Here is a 20,475-nt window from a genome sequence, read left to right as displayed (position 1 = left end):
TGCCAGAGTACCCGAAGGGAACCCACACAGACACGGGGAGAACATGCAAGCTCCACAGAGAAAGACTCCAAACAGATAGTGGATTCAAACCCGGGACCTTCTTGCTGTGAGGCAACAGTGCTAAGTACAGCGCCACCATGCTGCCCCAGGAAGACCAGAAAAAATCCACACAAGCACAGGGAAGACATGTTAACCCAACACAGAAGGGCCCCAGCCTGGATTTTGAGGCAACAGTGCCAACCACCACACCGCTGTGTTATATGATAATTTTGTGTATTATTGTGTACTTTACTAAGATTACCTAAGGCTCATCAACATAGTTAAACTTTCAGTTTATTGAACAATAATGGTAACTATCGAAAGGCTAGCTAAGTTTTATGACTAGTGTGTTACAGAAAATTCATCAACTTAGAGCTCCTCCCCAGCCACAGCCGCCACTGTGGCTGTGGCTGTATTTAAAAGTATATATTTAATTTTTAGTGCTGAATTCATTTAAGTGAATTCAATTCAATTCACAACAAATCACAACAACAATTACCTCAAGGCAATTTATATTATAAGATACAGACCCTACAGTAATATAGAGAAAACCCAACAATCAGACGACCCCTCCTATGAGCAAGCACCTGGCGACAGCGGGAAATAAAAACTCCCTTTTAACAGGAAGACACTGCTGGTAGAACCGGGCTCAGGGAGGGGCAGTCATCTGCTGGGGTGAGGGGAGGGAGACAGGACAAAAGACACACATGGAAGAGAGCCAGAGATTAATAATAACTAATGATTAAATGCAGAGTGGGGTATAAACAGAGAGCGAAAAGAGGTGAATGAAGAAGAAACAGTAACTAAAGGAGGATTCTGGTTCAGGTGAGCAGCCCTGGTCACTATCCTGAGACTGTGAACAAGCATTTGAAGTTATGGACTTTAAGGTGAAATTATGTAATGTTTCTGTTTGATGCTTTGCCTATTGATTAATCTATGTCAAAACTTACACCACTTACACCAGTCTATCCATCCTTCAATCTGTTTGGTATTACTTATCTAGCAACGAGCAATGGGAGGCAGAGCTGCCTTAGACCTCCTTCTAGGTGGAGAAAGAAGAGATCTAGTCCTAAAACAGCCAAGATAGACAGTTTCTCTGGGTCTAGCCTGGGGTCTCTTCTCAGTTATATATTCTTTTTGTCAGCAGCACCAGCTTGTGACTGGAGGCTTTTTTGCGCTTTCTGCAGACAACTCAAAATGTGTGCAGGCCCAGCCTGAAAGAATCCTGCTGTGAGTTAGATTTAAGCAGTTTATTACATCATCATAAGATCAAATGTGAGAAAGGACCAATGAAAAAAGGTTCTTGAACAGATTAACACTGAAAATAACCAATACAACCTGCAATGCAGAAAACACTGAATGAGTCTGAATCTACTCCAAAAGTAGGGCAGAACACGATGAGGCCACTTTGAACGGGCTCGTGAGGCCAGAGCAGTTTATGGCAGGACACACTGCAGAACGCTGCCCAACATCACGCACTATTTAGTGATGTTTAATTTTATTTCATTTATTGAACTGTGCGTACTAGTACGTGCCTGTGCTTCAGTATTGTTTGGCCTGTGATTTTAGTCTGTTGTTAGGTGGTTGCTAGGCAACATGATGGCATAATATCTGATATTGATAAGAACCTTCAGGGGCCTAAGATGTACCTACTGTATGTGTCAATTGTGGTTGCTCAACTCCTGCAGGAGTTTGCAGGCAAATGAACAGGTATACATTTCAATATAAGATTTGGACCTCCTTATACAGTCAGAGCTGAAATCAGGCATCTATTGTAAAGCGATCAATAAGATGCGCGCTGATTTGGTAGCGCCTGTGATAACAACAACTTATTTAAACTTATTTGAAGTTATTTTAATACTGCAGTCAACAGAATTCTGTAAAGCAGTAAAACAATCAGTTGTCATCTTCATAAAGAGAGTTATAATTGGCCTTTTTTCCATGCACACTGCATGATTCTGCTAACAGCAAGATGCAGTTAGCAGCTTCTCTCTTATTGTCTGCATCTGGGATCTTACTCCTCACTGTGACCGTTCTTTCTCATCCCATTATAACTTATTAAAAATGTTGAATTCTTTTAAAATATGTTATCAGAGTTCATAAGTGCTATGGTTATTTTAAATGTGCTGTAATACAAATTTTGTAATAAAAATTAAATGTCTTGATTTTGAATAAAACACACAATAAAATGTTAGCAACTTCAAAATAGTAGCACAGAAACACATGAGTTACTCCACAATTAATAAATGAGCAATTATTTTTTTTATATACAGTTTATATACATTATATATATGTTTGCTCAGACACCCAAAATAAAATACAGTGCAACACTTGCATGGTGGGTCACAGGCTCGGTCACCTTTGTGCCTCATTTGGTGTTAGATTGCATCTTCACAGAAAGGTATTTATATGATAATCTCTAAGATTACCACGATTTCTATCTTCTTTCTACTGTGATTTCTTTTTTCTTTCACTTTTCCCTTTTATTTTCAAGTCTAAGGAATTCTGCTAGAAGCATCCTGGACTGTCCCCAGACCTGACAGGACAGAAGCCTTCTGTGGGGAGTCTTTTATTTTAAATGAGCTGTCAGACTCAGACGTGTTCATAGGGCACAGTGCATACTCAGTGAATTATTTCAGTCACCTACTGATGTATGCTAATCAGTCATCAATAAATCTAAGCTTTGCACATTAATGATCTAAGCAAATGAATATTGGTGCTCATCTCAATGACCTGCAGATGATTAAAGTGGAGGTACTGATAAAAGCAACAACTCAGGCATTTATTAATGATACTGCCCAGCTGAACTTTGGCAAAAATTTATCTTGGGCCTCATCATCTAGGGTGAGATGGGCGCCGGGGGCTGAAGCAGTGTAGTGAGGGATTGATACCAAGCATAGACCCACAGAGAAAGTAATCCACACACCTTCACTGCAGACACCGCAAACCTCTTGTCAGGTGGTTGGTGCTACCATAAAGATTTGTTATTGCACTGCATTCTGACCTAAATAACAGTTTACAGTCATATTTATTGTCAACAGTTATGTTGACAACCAGTGTGTCAGATTAAGGAGCATTTACAAACATGGGTGAAGAGATTGTCTCACAGATGGAAAATTGTTATTTTACATGTGTTACAGCGCAGAATTCAGCGTATGTAATAGCCTGTAATAGCCTTTAGGATTATATTTAATGAATAATGTTTTTTAATCTCAACTTTAATAACACTGCACAACATTATTATCATGAAAAAGAGACAAAACTACAGTTACACCTTATTTTATGTGATGAAGCGGTGTTGTTTCTCAGGACATTAAATCTCTGCTCTTTATGAATGAAAAAAGATGTTTTTACTTTCTGTCATTTGCTTTGATCTGACAGCTTTTTTTTTTTACCATGGTAACAGCGAGCGCTGATGTCTCCATTCATGACCACTCAAACCTTTCGTCACTCACAGCTGCAGCTTTCTTTTTTGGGGAAAATGGGAAAAACTTGGGATCACATTTGAATACCACCCCTGTGTTATTGTGGTTACAGATGCCCGTTTGTGCACCCTGTCTTATAAAAGTCAACCCAACCCACCATCTTTCCCTAAACCTAACCAAGTATTGTTGATGCATAAACCTAACTAAATATTGAAAATGAAACTAAACAGTGAGCAGAAAAGTAAAAAAATTTAAACGTTAAAAAAAAAAAAAAAAAGATGAAAAATAACAGCTGGATAGCAGCTGAAACACTGCTGTTATAATAAAAGTCTTGTGGCCTTTACTACCACCTGCCTCCTAGGTATTTTATTTTGAAAATGTGTTTTCCCTGAAATGTTATTTAGAGTGCAGGTGTGTGGGAAGGTGTGGATATGACATTATTAATCATTTGGAGTCACATTTCTGACCACTTGGTGACTTCACTCGATTGTGTCTCTGTTTCGGTCCACTCGTTCACGCTGGTCAGATACTGTCTAGCAGGTTTTTACGCTTGCCTGCCAGAAACAGTTGCCTACAAGACCAAGAATGAGCTCTAAGGTCTCATGAAGCTGTGGGGAACTCTGGATGCTTTTCTTCATCAATGAACAACAATCTGACATTTTTTAAAAATTGCTACTGAATGCACTGATGCTGTGTACAACTACATGAAAAACCAGAAAGCAACAACGCTGTCCTTTAATGAGATCAAAAACTTTTATAGCACAACTGGCTAAATTTCCAACATTTCCAATTACACTCAGCAATCTAACCATTTAAAATGTTGGTCCTGGAGGTGTGATTTTTTTTATTGATGTCTTTAGTTTTAGATTTATGTCTGGTTTTCTCTGTCAGTACTGAAAGCTTAAGGATTTCTTTTAATTATAGCACCACAGTTGCATTTTCTGATGAAGTAGCATTAAAATTATAACAACACATACTTTTGAGAAGTAACTTACTGTTTTGCATCATGGAGGCCACACCAGTCTCCCAGCTTGTTTGACTTCTGTAATCTGCACAAACAGAGAAGTAATGAGAAACAATACGCTGCGCATGCCTGTACCTGGAAACTGAATTACATTAAAGTATTTCAATTCAGTTCAGTTCAATGTTATCTATATAACGCCAAGTCACAACAAGAGTCATCTCAAGGCGCTTTATACTGCGAGCTAAAATCAGTACAATAATACCTGCAAAAATATCTTTCTGGATTTCTACAACAGTGTAAAAGATCCCTGATTAATTGGTTTTGAAATGAGTTCATGGGGAAGAAATTATTAAGAGAAGCTGAGATAAGGTTGAAATAAAGACTCTGTCTCGATGGTCTGAATGTCAAACTATCCTGTGACTGGTAGTAATGAACATCATTCTGACTTTCACTTTTTTCCTTTAAAGGAATTGTTTGTGTCAAACATAAAAAATTATAAAGTGTACGGTTGCACATGTATCAGAGGAGGGGTAATGTAAAGGTATTAAGGAGTGAGAAATAGTTCTACCACACACAAAGATACCCAGTAATATCTTAAATTTCTTCATTGTTTTAAAGAAAATATCTGTGTCAATATCATGAATTTACAGGACAAAAATGTATTCATATATTATGGAAAAATAATGAAACAGGAAAAAATATCCAAGTTATTGTACTAACCACTGAGTTGTTTTAATGACAAAATATTTTTTCAACCTGCATCTTTTCTCAATTCAGTTTATGTTTTTCCAACAAGACCAACAGCCAATCACAACTCGTCCTGTTGCTCCTACTGGATCATTTAATATTTTCTTTTTGATTATTAGAATTGGATATGCTGTATCTTTATTATAATAAATACATATCTTAAATATATATAAAATAATAATGCAAAAAGAATATAGAATGATGTAAATTACTCTTCTGTTGCAACTAACTGAGACTGTAACATTTTGACCCAATAATGCATAACTTTGCACAAAATTTTTCTATTTTGTGCATTTTCAACATTTTTTTTTTAATGTAGTGACAAAATAAATATCTGCGAGTGTCCTGGTGAAATATGTAATTCCATCTCTGGTCTACATGATCATCAATTAGAATAAATAACTCACCCTTATGAAAGGATGGCTGGGCATAGCAAGATGACCAGTTTGTTGTGATTCATGTGTGCACAAAGCACATGACACCTCAAAATCACAGCCCTATTAGGTTAACTTAAGAAAATGCAAACAAGAAAGGCTTCAAAGCAGCTTTCTCTTAAGCTCTTGTCATTAACAACCTGCATAATGAACATTAAGCAGCTCCACACAAGAACAAACGCATACACATGCCCAATGTGGCACCTTGTTCCCGCTATAACTCGGGCTTTTCTGCCAGTGAAAGAAGACAAAGAGCCGGAGGAGCGGAGCCGCGGCTCAGCTCGGTAAATACCCGCCAGGCTTTGTGTGTCCGCGGGATTTTAGTGTCGTCGCCTCGTTAGCTGTGGCTCGTTAAAAAACTCGCGACACAAAACCGCAGCGGGAAGCCCAATTTGACCAGTACAACTGACATAAAAGAGTTCTGCTGAACACAGTGATGACAACATAAAAGTTTCATTCAGCCGCATTCAGTGCGTGGATATGAGAGAGAGACCGGGGAGAGAGACCTCTGAAATCAGCGGTTCCTCATAATCATAATAATTTATACATTTAATTAGATATTATATTTATTTATATATTTTTGTTTAGTTTAGTTTGTTTATTTTGCATAACATAGTTATAAATGTAGATCCTATAGGCTACCCCACAACATGAGCGGATGGAAGAAAGTTCTACAACTGTCTTTACAGAGACAAAGACTATAAAGATGCACTGAATTGGACCCGTTCGTTTATATTGTGTATTTATTATACAGTGTCTCACCAAATCTAATGCCTTACAACTTGTGTTCCACGGCGATAGACTCAACTTCAGCAGTGGGCCACATGAGTTAGAAAAGACCAGAGAAATAATTTGTACATCCGCGGGATCTGGTCTCACGTCATTTGGCAAAGCGTTATGTAGTTTTAAGACGCTCAACTTTCTACACCTGCATTTTGGGAGCTCATAATTCCGCATTGTGTGTTCAAGATCATTTAAAGGCTGCCCACGCGGTCGTGGAACAGATCACACACTCTGTAACACTGTGGGTCTATTTGATATCATTCATGTAATTAGTTTTTTGGTGCGGATGTGTGAGGAGCCTGTGTGTTACACAGATATACAAATAACAGACGGTGTTCAGTCAGCGCAGCTTCTACTGGCACTTGGGAAAAAAATAAACATAGAACTTGAAATGTAAAAAAGAACGTCTACTATTCTAATCTTTGCATCATAATTTTACACAATAAAATATTTCTTGGAAAAAATGAGGCATCTGTTCGCTTCCATCAAATGAACAAAATATGAAATGTGACTCAGGTGCACAGTGCAGACCCGCGTCTTAAACCTCCTGTTCCCATTAGAACATATGGCAGCAGCCCACATCCCTGTGACACACAAAAAATGAAATATTCCAAATTCGCGTGCTGGATGAATGAATTCCTGCCTGATTAATCATGCGTTTAATTGGCTTCAATTTGATTAAGACGTTCATTAACAACTGACTTAATTAGATCATCAATTAAGAGGATATTTATACTGCCTGTGGATTTTGAAATCATCTCACTCAAAACAGCAGAAGAGTACAAGGACAGCTACTGTAACGCATTTTCATACTTTTCTGAGGTGATGTGTGTTTTTTTAAATGTGACCACAACACCAGCAAACTCCTAAAATAAAACCGTTTCTCTGTCTTTGGACTGAACTGTGATTTTGAGTCAGTTCTGACAAAAAGTAAAATTCAAACAAATGACGGTCGTCACTGAAAAGTGTAACCTTTTAATTAACGTCCAAAAATGATGATAGAAACTATATCTCTCTTTTATATATTTTTAGGCGACAACACCGTCAAGTCTTTACAGACTACAAGTGGTTACAAATGTGATTAAGTTAATGAGTTTTATTTTTACCCTTAAATACTAATTTAAATACAGCCCTTTCATTATTATTATTATTATTATTATTATTATTATTATTAAAACTTAGTTCCGGTACAAACACACGGAGTGCTTGAGAGTTTCTGAAAGCCATGTTCACCAGTGCTGTCTTGTCGTTATGAATGTGATAATAAATAAATGGGCAATAGAAGATGCGAAAAAAAAAATAGCGAAATGCTATTGTAAATATGTCGCAATCCTACATACAGCCTGATTAATATGTGTTTAAATAGAATATCCACCAATCCGACAACTTTATTTCCGGATAGTTTAAAATTATTTCTGGACTCAAATGAAGGAAAAGCCAACAGGCGGTGTGAAGTTTGCTGGTAAAATTTCGTGGATGCTCGCGCAGCTGAAGGCTCCTGCTTTTTACAACACACTTCCTTCGCTTTCTGCAGTAAAGTTCGGGGAAACCCTCTCCTCACGGCAGCTGAAGCGGCGGCCGGGATCACCTGGTCCTCACGGCAGAGCACTGAGAAGGAGGGAGCTTTCCCCCCCCGTACTTTAGTGAGGAAGACCATAACCCCGAACAAAGCAGGGCGATCCGGCCTTGGGCAGAGGCCACCGGCTATTGCTCAAACACGTTAATATATATAAACGTTATACACGTTAATATATATATATATATATATATATATATATATATATATATATAGTGCCGCAAAGAGGTGAACTTTGTGACTCTTACAGAAACATCTGTTATCTGTTCCGTCTTCTCTTTCTTTCTCGATCCTCTGTCTTCTGGTCATTTTATTTTTCTTTCTTTCTCTCTTTAAATTTGATCACAAACTTTTTTTGCTCCCAAAAGTGACAACAATAATAGAAAACAAACACCTGGTCCTCACCTTTCACCCTGATCCCTTAAACACACGCGATAACTTCTAAGAGAGTGAGAAAGCTTACCTTTCTGTGGCATGCTGCAGAATCAAAGTTTTGGTTTGTTCGATTTCCAACAACCTCTTTCTTCTATTCTTTCCTTCACTTAGTTTCTTCTTGACTGAAGAGACAAGTGCACGGAGAGAGAGAGACAGAGCTGCTCCTCTGAGAAGGAGGAGAGAGAGGAGGACATAGAACAAGTGGGAGGGCTGTGCCAGTGAGAGAGAAAATGGGGACCAAGTGGAAGGGATGGGGAGGAGGGTTTGAATGGTAAGGGCTAAGAGTTTGCTCTGTGTGTGTGTGTGTGCGTGTGTGTGTGTGTGTGTGTGTGTGTGTGTGTGTGTGTGTGTGTGTGTGTGTGTGTGAGAGAGAGAGAAGGGTTTGTATATGTCTATGGGTCTTCCATATCATTCCTCACTCTTTACTCTGCTTTATTGGCTAAAATTAATTGGCAAACTTTTAAAGAGACAATACTTTGAATTTTTAAAGTTTCAGTTGTTAAAGTCTACCTTTGGATGGGCAGGTGTTTCCTGATTTGCTTCACTGGTTCATGTAGAATAATAAAGTCTCTTCACAGCTAAAACATGGAGGGTGTTGAATTTGCAAATATGAACTTCATATTTCCTGCATTACTAATTTATACTTCTCATCTAACCATAACTTATCTGTATTTTTCATGTAGTGTTTAAGCATTTTCAGTCTCTTAGTGATTTAATCATGTTGAAATGAGACGGTTTCCTCCTGAAACTCCGCCCTCTGGAGGAAAAAAGACCACAGTCTTCCATTTTGTTTCTGGCTTTGTAAACTTGACTGCAGATCAGGAGTTCTACACTTTGAAGAAAAGTAAAAGTTGAAAACTAAAATACCAGTACATGTGAATTTTTACTGAGGTTGTGTTTTTTTTTTGTTTTGTTTTTTTTTAATCCAATTCAGTCCAATTCAATTTTTATTTATAACGCGCCACAACAGTTACCTCAAGACATTTTACATTGTAAGGTAAAGACCCTACAGTATTAGAATGAAAACCCCAATAATAGCAGGACATGCCCTATGAGCAACCACTTGGTGACAGTGGGAAGGAAAAACTCCCTTTAACAGAAACAGAACCGGGCTCAGGGAGGGGCAGTCATCTGCTGCGACCAGTTGGGGGTGAGGGGAGAGAGACAGGACAAAAGACACACTGTGGAAGAGAGCCAGAGATTAATAATAACTAATAATTAAATGCAAAGTGGTGTATAAACACAGAGAGAGTGAAAAAAGGTGATGACGAAGAAACAGTAACTAAAGGAGGATTCTGGTTCAGGTGAGCAGCCCTGGTCACTATCCTGAGACTGTGAACAAGCATTTGAAGTTATGAACTTTAAGGTGATATTATGTAATGTTTCTGTTTGATGCTTTGTTTATTGTAGTTTTTGCAGTTTTGTACCTTTTTATAGATATTTCAGGGTTGTTACTTTAGATTGACATTCTTGACTTTTTAGTTGTATTTATCTGGGTTACCTTTACAGTTGTAGTTTGGCTGTATTCCACTCCTTGTTTCCATTTATGTTCCCTTTATCCCTATATAAATAAAACTGCATTCATTTGAGTTTTGCTAGTCTCTTGATGGGTGCTTTTTGTTTTGTTTTGCCCCTGTCTCATTAGTTTGATTCTCTTCACCTGTGCCTTGTTTTCCCAGCTGTGTTCGCTCTCCATAATTACCTTGTCTGACTAAGGTTTTGTTGAGTCATATTGGTTGTTCCCCTGTGTGTTTTCCTCAGTGTTACTGTTTGGGTTATTGGACTCTGTTTTCTTCAGACGTGTGGATTTGCTACTTCAGCCTCAATAAAGGTTCATTTTGTTTTTTTGTTTGTTAAATCTGTCACTGAGTCTGGTCATGACAACCCTAAATATAAGATTTATCAAAGAGGAAAGTTTTAAGCCTAATCTTAAAAGTAGAGAGGGTGTCTGTTTTCTGAATCCAAACTGGGAGCTGGTTCCACAAAAGTGGGACTTGAAAGATAAAGGCTCTGCCTCCCATTCTACTTCTATCTACCCTAGGAACCATAAGTAAACCAGCAGCCTGAGCTCGAAGCATGTTTCACACCTTTTTTTCATGACAGTACATAGGCCTATAGGACTACAGATTTGTCTTCATAACATCTGTACAGTATACAACCCTATGTGGAAATTGTCCTCTTTTTGGCACATTATTTACTTCCAGTTGTATTTTAAAGCCTAAAATGTTTAAAAAAAAAAAAAAAAGTCTGGGTTTGGATACCAGAAAAATTCTTTACTGCAAGACTGAGAGGCGACAATCAGTGAGCAGGAGTATGGCTTCAGAGAGACCACTACCAGTGTGATGTTTGCTTTGAGAGTGTTGATGGAGAAGTGCAGAGACGATCACAGTTGGACTGTCTTTGTGGATCTAGAGAAAACACGTGATAGGGTGCTGAGAGAGGGACTGGGGTACTGCATGAGGAATTCAGGAGTGGCAGAGAAGTATGTGAGGGTGGTGCAGGACATCGAGACAGCAAGTGGTGAACTGTGCTGTACACTGTTGCCAAATCTTCAGTAAGAAAAGTAGCTATTGGGGGGGGTTGGCTGGAGCCTATCCCAGCTGACATAGGGCGAGAGGCAGGGTACACCCTGTACAGGTCGCCTGCCTGTCACAGGGCCAAAGTGAGGTCCAGGGGTCGAGAGTGGGAGGCTCCCTCAGTGCCAAAGCGAGGCAGGGGGGGAGGGTGGGGGGCTCAGTAAATCCACTGGCTGCATCACGAGGAATAAGCACACGAAGAAGATCAACTTCTTCGTGTGCTTATTTTTATACGTAAATAAAAAATGGTTGGTTTTTCTGTATGTGGAAGTCCCACAGGATCTTAGCTTGGTCATTCTCTACCATCTGTGGGGCCGTGTCCCATTTTGACCTCGGGACTTCCAGGTCATACTCGGCACAGATGTTCCTGTATACTATGCCGGCCACTTGGTTATGGCGTTCCATGCATGCCCTGCCTGCTAGCATCTTGAACCCAATTGTTATGTGCTGGATTGTCTCAGGGGCATCTCTGCACAGCCTGCACCTGGGGTCTTTCCTGGTGTGGTAGACCCCAGTCTACTGATCATGTGCTTAGTGCTTGTTCGTGTTCGGCCATGATTAGTAACTCTGTGCTGTCTTTTTTTTTTTTTTTTTTTTTTGTGCTGTCTTTAAGTCCGGCTTTGTCCAACCATTGGTAGGATTTTTCAATATCAGCCACTTCTTCGATCTGCCAATGGTGCATGCTGTACAGGAGCCTGTCTTTCCATGATCGTTCCTTTTGTTCTACTTTTCTTTCTCTGGTTTCTGCTGCCCGACGTGTTCAATAAGCACGTGATCATTCGTGGCCATCTGTCTGATGTACTCATGGATCTTTGTTGTTTCATCCAGCATAGTGGTTCTTACACTCACTAGTCCTCCGCCTCCTTCCTTCCACTTAGTGTACAGTCTCAGGGTGCTGGTTTGGGGTGAAACCCTCCACGCATGGTAAGGAGTTTTCTTGTCTTGATGCCAGTGGCTTCTGTCTCCTCCTTTGGCCAGCTTATTATCCCAGCAGAGTATCTGATGACTGGCAGGGTGTAAATGTTGATTGCCCAGATCTTGTGTGTCCCATTCAGTTGACTCTGAAGGACTTCCCTTACTCTCTGCAGTTCCTTGGCAGTTGCAGCTTTCCTATAACTTTTCTTTTAGTTTCTTTTAGTGATAAGCTGTGATGCAGTGATGTGGGAAGGACACTTTTCCCCAGCGTTTGTGACATCTCAGTGTGAATGTCCTTTGCTGACTTTCCCTGGAGAAAAAAAAACTTCATGATGGCCCGTAACTCCAACATGAAACTAGCTTGTGTCGCTGCCATCACAGCTTATCACTAAAAAGTTATAAGAATCATGAATGCCTGATATTTTCACAGTTACATATTAAGATATTAGGCTGTCAAATGCCCCTGCATTTAGTTTTCTATTTCAATGGGAAGGGGGCAAAGCCTGGAGCCTATCCCAGCTGTCAAATTTAAGATTTTTTTTTTTTTAAAAAAGGACTCCTTGCTGACCATCTTGACATTGCCCATGTGCAAAATTTGTCACTTTATAACATGTATAATATAATCATCAATTCATCATTTTTTAAAAATCTAATAATTACAAATGCCATTGGGATCTGCACTGTAGTTAATTTTATGCAACGAAGCAGTGTAAAAAGTATTACTATAATTTCAGTGTATTCACACATAAGCCAATTTATGCCAGCCACACATTCAGTGAGCTCTCCATACCTATCCTTCTCTGAGCAGTGAATGAGAAAGAAGTGATGGAGGTTAATATATTATCAGATGCTGCTAACCTGAACATTAAACTCTCTTCCTATGTTGTCTGTCAGTCTTATTAATGTCTTTAAATTCAAGTATGAAACAGGGTGATACATCTTCATCCTCTCCCCCCTTCTCTCCCTCCTCGTTCACTGCCCCCTGCCATTCACCATTCTTTACCTCTGTACATTCATCTCTGCTTTGCAATACCCCCACATTAGGATCTGTATTGCAGTGATATTTCTGTATCTCTTCCAGCAGCTATCACAAATCTCCAATAAGAAGATGAGTGCGTCAAAAAGTCATTCTTTGTTCACAGAGCTCTGTGTCCAAGCACATTAATAGAGTGGCGAAGGGAAGGACACAGACTATTAATGTGCTTGGACACAGAGCTCTGTGAACAGCCAGCCTCTTTAGCAATGACCTTTGTGTCTTGCCCTCCTTGTGCGAGGTGTCAAAGGTTGTCTTTAGGACAACTGTCAAGTCAGCAGTCTTCCCCATGATTGTGTAGCCTACAGAACTAGACTGAGAGACCATTTAAAGGCCTTTGCAGGTGTTTTGAGTTAATTAGCTGATCAGAGTGTGGCACCAGGTGTCTTCAATATTGAACCTTTTCACAATATTCTAATTTTCTGAGATACTGAATTTGGGGTTTTCATTAGTTATCAGTTATAATCATCAAAATTAAAAATAAAGAAAAATAAAGTTCTCACAGGTCAGTTGATGGGCTCTCCTCCTCGAGACACTACTTTGGCTTTTGGTTTGGTTTCGTACACTTGACAACATTGCATACACCATTTTTTCACTCTTGCACTCACTGACACTACTGATTGTACTGAATACACATATGATTAGTTTGAGTTCTGCTTCTGTTCCTTTAATTTAAAAAAAAAAATGTTGGATGTTGGAGTTGTGCAGGATGGCTTCCAGCCAGGTGGGAGGAGAGAGAAACGTGATTGAATCGCCTGAAATTATGAAGAGTGTCTCTGGATGTTTAGTCTGTGTCCTAGCAACAGTTACATGGAGAACTTCACATGGAACTTCAGCTGCTGTTTTTTTCTTGCCTCTATCTTTAGGACCTCCGTCTGACTGCATGAGGGTGAAACCAGGTAGATCCACATGTTGCAGTGAAACACGCGAGACTGCTCTTCACCAGTATCATCACTGATATCTTCAGCTCATCACACTTTTGTTGTGCAGAGAGTTGACATTTCCCATGATGACTGTTGGCAGAAAGGGCTTATATCTCCACTTCCAAGTCTTCACCTTTGCACCAACGTGGCAACCACGAAAACACCTCTTTATCTCAGGTGAAATAAGGTGGTATCTTCCAGATTTGCTCCATTTCAATGAATCAGAATCAGAATCAGAATCAGAAGGTTTTTATTGCCATATGGGTGAACAGGTTCACAGCATTAGGAAATTGCTGCGGTACTTCGTGCTTACAGAAAAAAACAAATAAGTATAAAAACTATAAGACAATATACAAGTATACAAATTGCAAATATACAGAGATATTAGAGCTATAACTATAGCACAATATTACAAAATTACAAAATATACAGTGCAGAGACTAATTAAAAGATAAAAGAATGTAAACTATATTCCACTAATATGTACATCAGTGCAGTCAGACAGGTGCATAGACATAGGGTCATCAGCGTTTGTGGAGGGTGGTGGTAACAGTCTTAGGGTAATTGTTCATGAGTCCAACAGCAGAGGGGAAGAAACTGTTCTTATGGCGGGAGGTTCTGGTCCGTATGGACCGTAGCCTCCTGCCTGAGGGGAGAGGGTCAAAAAGTCTGTGCCCAGGGTGAGAGTGGTCGGCTGTGATCCGACCTGCACGCCCCAGTGTCCTGGAGGTGTACAGGTCCTGGAGAGATGGGAGGTTACAGCCAATCACCTTCTCAGCAGAGTGCACAACGCGCTGTAGTCTCTGTTTGTCCCTAGTGGTGGCTCCAGCGTACCACACAGTGATGGAGGAGGTGAGGATGGACTCAATGATGGCAGTATAGAACTGCACCATGGTCCTTGCTGGCAAGTTGAATTTCTTCAACTGCCGCAGGAAGTACATCCTCTGCTGGGCCTTTTTGATGACAGAGGTGATGGTGGGCTCCCACTTGAGGTCCTGGGTGATGGTAGTTCCCAGGAAGCGAGAAGAGTCCACTGTGGTGATGGGGGTGTCAGTCAGGATGATGGAGGGTAGAGGGGCTGTGTGCTTCCTAAAGTCCACTATAATCTCCACTGTCTTCTGGGCGTTCAGTACCAGGTTATTGTGGCTGCACCAGGACACCAGACGTTTGACCTCCATCCTGTAGGCCGACTCGTCCCCGTCTGAGATGAGTCCGATGAGAGTCATGTCGTCTGCAAACTTAATAAGCTTGACAGACTGGTGGTCAGAGGTGCAGCAGTTGGTATACAGGGAGAAGAGCAGAGGAGAGAGGACACAGCCCTGAGGAGTGCCAGTGCTGATGGTCCGGGAGTCCGAGACATTCTTCCCCAGCCTCACGTGCTGCTTCCTGTTCATCAGGAAGTCAATGATCCACCTGCAGATGGGATCTGGCACGTTCATCTGGGACAGCTTGTCTTGGAGGAGATCAGGGATGATGGTGTTGAAGGCAGAGCTGAAGTCCACAAACAGGATCCTGGCGTAGGTTCCCTGGGAGTCCAGATGCTGTAGGATGAAGTGCAGAGTCAGGTTGATGGCGTCGTCCACAGACCTGTTGGCTCTGTAGGCAAACTGCAGGGGGTCCAGAAGGGGGGCTGTGAGGGACTTGAGGTGGGACAGCACCAGACGCTCAAATGACTTCATGACCACAGAGGTCAGTGCCACAGGTCTGTAGTCATTTAGTCCAGTGATCCTTGGCTTCTTGGGGACAGGAACAATGGTAGCGGTTTTAAAGCAGACAGGCACGTGGCAAGCCTCCAGTGAGGAGTTGAAGATGTTCGTGAACAATGGGGCAAGCTCGTTAGCACAGTGTCTCAGTGTGGCAGGTGAGACACCATCTGGACCTGGAGCTTTGCGAGCTTTGACACTCCTGAACTGCTTTAGCACCTGGTCCTCCTGAATACAAAAGACTGTGGGGGTGGGGGAGGAGGGGGACTCTGGGGTGGGAGTCCTTGATGATGTGGGCTTCTCTGAGGTGTGGGGAGTGGGGGAGGTTGGGGGGTGAATATTTGTGTTGGCTGTATTGTAGTTGGGACTGGTGGAGGTGTGAAGGCTGCTGAACTGACCATCAAAACGACAATAGAACTCGTTCAGTCTATTTGCAGTTTGTAGGTCGTCTGTGGAGTGGGGGGTTTTAGGCTTGTAGTTGGTAATCTGCCTAAAACCTTTCCATACAGAGGCCGCGTCGTTCTCTGAGATCTGCTGCTGTATATTCTCAGAGTGAAAAAGCTCTTCTACAGAAGTATCCATCAGTACTTGACAAAAACAAACAAACAAAAAAAAAAAGACAAAAACACAACAAAAACAAAATAAAGTTTGAGTAAAGATCAGCGCTACCAGACTAATGTATAATTAAAGCTCCTTTTCTATGTTTTGTCCCTGTTTCTCTTTGCTCTCTTTTATTCTCCTCACTTTCCCATCACCCCAAATCTGTCAGAGGTCTCAGATATTGCAGGGTCTTTATGTTCTTATAAAGGTTTGTTGTTGCTTCATGAATTGAGCTGAATTGAATCGAATCTAATTGAATCCCATTTGGAAAAAGCATGTCTTAGACAGTACATGGATAGTGGCTATAACCAGTCCACAAAGTATTTCTGGTTCCAGACCTGGGGCTTACCAGGAGAAATTAATACTGGCATTAATATGAGAATTTGTGATAATTATTTATTTAATTTAAGGTCTAAGTTGTCATTAATAATGGTTCCAGCCATAACCCCGATAACCCTAGGTAATCAGAATATGTAAATTATGTTTTATTAAATTGTTCTCCCACGTCCTGGCACACAACTGACACACATCAAAAACTATTCACTTTTTTTTTTTTTTAAATCGTCTTTTGGCCTTCTCCTAAATGTAGGGTTTGGGTCACCAACTATGATCAATTTGACCTCAGAGACTTAAATGCCCAACAGGTATTACCAGCTCCCATATATCAATCATAATGACTGCTTGTAGAAACAGGAAAGGATATAAAGGACAGGAGCATTTCTAAACATTCCTATCTGATTGTCACATAACTTGCAGAAAAAGCAGCATCACTGTCACCAGAGAACAGATGAGTAGCCCTACAATTATTGCTGCTGTCAGGGGTCTGCTTCCTATCTGCAGATGAAGGGGAGATTAATTCACTAGCACTCTCTGATGGACAGTAGCTGAAAGGAGAGACAGCAACCGCTTGACCCTGGCTGACAGAAACACATGTCAACACTCTGCTCTCTGTCCTCAGCTCCTCCTTCTCCACCCCATCCACTGATTCTTCTACATCTCTTTTTATTCCCCTTCCCTCCCCCACTATCCTAACTCATTTTTAAACACATTTACAGTTTTCCCTCCTACTTCTGTCACCTCCATTTTTACAACCATTGCTTATATATATATATATATATATATATATATATATATATATATATATATATATATATATATATATATATATATATATATATATAAAATATTTTTTTCCTATTTCTACTTTCTTCCACCTCCATATCGTCCCTATCCTCCTCCTCCTCATGTCTCAGAAACTGAGATTCTGTCTGATGCTGACAGGTAACAACTAATTACAGATAATCATCTAAATGGACAGTAATTACTTGAAGGAAGGAGGGGTTGGAGTTCTTCTTTACAATATTGTGAGTTAGTGCATAGCCTTGACTTGCTTTGGTAGGTTCTTCACCTAAAAGCATCATACATATGTACTTACACACATATGTGCACACCACTTTGATTATATCACTTTCATGCTTTCAGGAACATTCTGTAATTGCTTTTGGCAATTTTAACATTCACAGAATGCTGAGAATGCCAAATGTCTGCTTTTACAAATACAGCTACAGTACTGTGCCTACTGTACAGAAAACTACTTGCCACAATCAGGGAGATATGATAGTTCTTATTTGGGTCGACTGATGACCCTCAGTGTCCAGTTTATCCAGCGTGTTGACTGAAGTTTTTATTTTCTGATATTTCTTAATTTATGGTAGCATTAGCTGTCTCATCTTTCCAAGCTAGTTACTCTCCAAACTTTCCTGACAAGGCAGACTGCCAACAGACTCTCAGAATGTGTGCTGGAACTCAGTGGGGATGTGGAGAACAACACTAGAGACCAACTTCAAGCCCATTGCACAAGCCATCATCAAGTGCGGGACTTACCAACGAGATATTGATTCACTGAGCCACACCACTAGGATCTACAGCAATGACATTGGAATGTAATTTGGACTGACGTGTAGTCAGGTGGTGACAAAGAGAGGGAAGGAACTGAGGGGATTGAGCTACCAGAAGGCGACAATGAGGACAGCTACAAGTACCTTGGAAGCCCACAGGCAAATGGGAACCATGATGAGGCCATTAAGAAAGCTGCAACTGCCAAGGACATGCAGAAAATACAGCAAGTCCTTAAGCGTTAGCTGAATGGGATGAACAAGATCAACACCTACACCCTGCCAGTTGTCATATACCCTGCTGGGATAATAAGCTGGCCAAAACGAGGAAATAGAAGCCACTGATGTCAAGACAAGAAAGCTCCTTACCATGCATCAAGGGTTTCACCCCAACTGAGACTGTATGCTAAGCGGAAGAAAGGAGGCCGAGGACCAGTGAGTGTCAGAACTACTGTCCTAGATGAAACAAAAAAGATCTATGAATACATCAGGAAGATGGCCACAAAGGATCTGGTGCTTTGGGAGTACCTCAGGCAGCAGAAACCTGAGAAAGCAAGTACAGGAACCATCATGGAAGGACAGGCCACTGCAAGGCATGTGCCACTGGCAGATTGAAGAAGTGACTGACAGAAAAATCCTACCAATGATTGGACGAAGCTGAACTGACAGACAGCACAGAGTTACTAATCATGGCAGCACAAGAACAAGTTCTGAGCACATGATCAATAGAGGCTGGAGTGTACCACACCAGGCAAAACCCCAGGTGCAGGTTGTGCAGAGATGCCCCTGAGACAATCCATTATATAACAATTCGGTGCAAGATGCTAGCAGGCAGGGCATACATGGAATGCCATAACCAAGTGGCTGGCATAGTCAGCGAGCTCAGAGAGGAGCTAGAGAAGATGAAAAAAGATGGAAGATGAAGGTAACAGTGGTCCCTGTTGTAATCAGATCACTCAGAGCAGTGACCCCCAAACTGGGAGAGTGGCTCCAGCAGATTCCAGGAACGACATCCGAGATGTCTGTCCAGAAGAGCGCAGTCCTGGGACCAGCTAAGATACTGCGCAGAACCCTCAAGCTCCCAGGCCTCTGGTAGAGGACCCGAACTAAGAGGACAAAGACCGCTCGCAGGGTGAGCTGGGATTTATATATATATATATATATATATATATATATATATATATATATATATATATATATATATATAGAGAGAGAGAGAGAGAGAGAGAGAGAGAGAGAGAGACAGGTCTGCCGAGCTTATGCTCCTTTCGATTCCTCGGCTGGGCTTTCACAGTTGTTGCCCCGTAATTATAGAATACATTGCCCCTTCACATCAAGATGTCCCCAACAGTTGACAATTTTTAAAACCTGGTTGAAAACTCACTTTTATATCCTGGCTTTTACTGAGTCCTGATATGTTATTTTAACTATTTTATCTTTTTGTCTTAACTGATGTTTGTGTTATGTTATTTTATGTACTGTATTGTTTTGTACAGCACTTTGGTCAAATGGGCCAAATGTGTGCCAGTGCTCTATATAAGTTCTCACAGTTCAGTTGATGTGAGGCTCTCCTTCTTGAGACACTACTTTGGCTTTTTGTTTGGCTTCTTGCACTTGACAACATTGCACGCACCATTTATTCACTCATGCACTTACTGACACTACTGATTGTACTGGCTACACATATAATGATTAGTTTGAGTTCTGCTTCTGTTCCTTTCATTTAAAATAAAAATAAAAAAACCTTTTAATTGGCATTTCTGTGCAGCTCCCTTTTTTGTCATGGCCGTGCGGCCCAGTTCTTTGAGCTGGGTCGTCACAGTGTGCAAGGACTGATAGAGTTGATAGAGGAAATTGTTCCTCAGCCTGGTAGTCCTGCTCTTGATGCTCCTCAGCCTCCTGCCTGAGGGGAGGGGAACAAAAAGTGTGTGTGCTGGGTGTGTGGGGCCCTTCAGGATGCAGGTGGAGGTGTACATGTCTGTGGTGGAGAAGCTGACTGTGCAGCCTTCACCACCCTCTGCAGAGCTTTCTTCTGCCGCAGAGCAGCTTCCATGTCACACAGTGATGCAGTTATGGTCTGACATCAACCTGCCACCTCTATCTTCTCTTCTTTCTTTCTCTTCATGTCCCGTGAGTGTATTTATGCACGTGTTTTGTTCAGGGATTGTAGCATGTAACATTTTTCAGTGTTTCTTTGGCTGGTACACCTGATCATCACCACGTACCTGCAGTTTAAAGCTCTGGACCTGAACACTACTCTTCACATGATGCTGACTCACTCAGTAGAGTGTCGTCACTCCGACTCACTCTATCACTAGCTTTGATCTCAGTCATGTTTTATTCATTGGATCTGTGCTGTCACTAATTCCTGCCCTCTCACTGCAGAAATCTACACTATATTGTCCAAAGCATTCACTTGCCTGCCTT

At 41.0% G+C, this 20,475-nt stretch overlaps 1 protein-coding gene across 2 annotated transcripts in view; it reads right to left on the bottom strand.

Annotated features, from left to right (window-relative positions):
• Positions 1–8,608, bottom strand: part of LOC115781341 (paired box protein Pax-6-like) — a 34,420-nt gene extending 25,812 nt beyond the window's left edge. For both annotated transcript variants that reach the window (XM_030730973.1, XM_030730974.1), the window contains exons 1-2: positions 8,432–8,608; positions 4,460–4,513 (exon numbers count right to left, since the gene is read on the bottom strand). In XM_030730973.1, coding sequence (XP_030586833.1) covers positions 4,460–4,513; positions 8,432–8,444 — 67 coding nt within the window. In that variant the 5' untranslated portion in view covers positions 8,445–8,608. The remainder of the gene's footprint in view (positions 1–4,459; positions 4,514–8,431) is intronic.
• Between the last annotated feature and the right edge of the window lie 11,867 nt (positions 8,609–20,475).

Source organism: Archocentrus centrarchus, chromosome 6 (genome assembly GCF_007364275.1).
Source record: "Archocentrus centrarchus isolate MPI-CPG fArcCen1 chromosome 6, fArcCen1, whole genome shotgun sequence".
In the NCBI taxonomy this organism is placed as follows: Eukaryota; Metazoa; Chordata; class Actinopteri; order Cichliformes; family Cichlidae; genus Archocentrus; species Archocentrus centrarchus.
The sequence above is the reverse complement of the archived record's forward strand: the minus strand, read 5'-3'. Positions and strand labels throughout refer to the sequence as shown.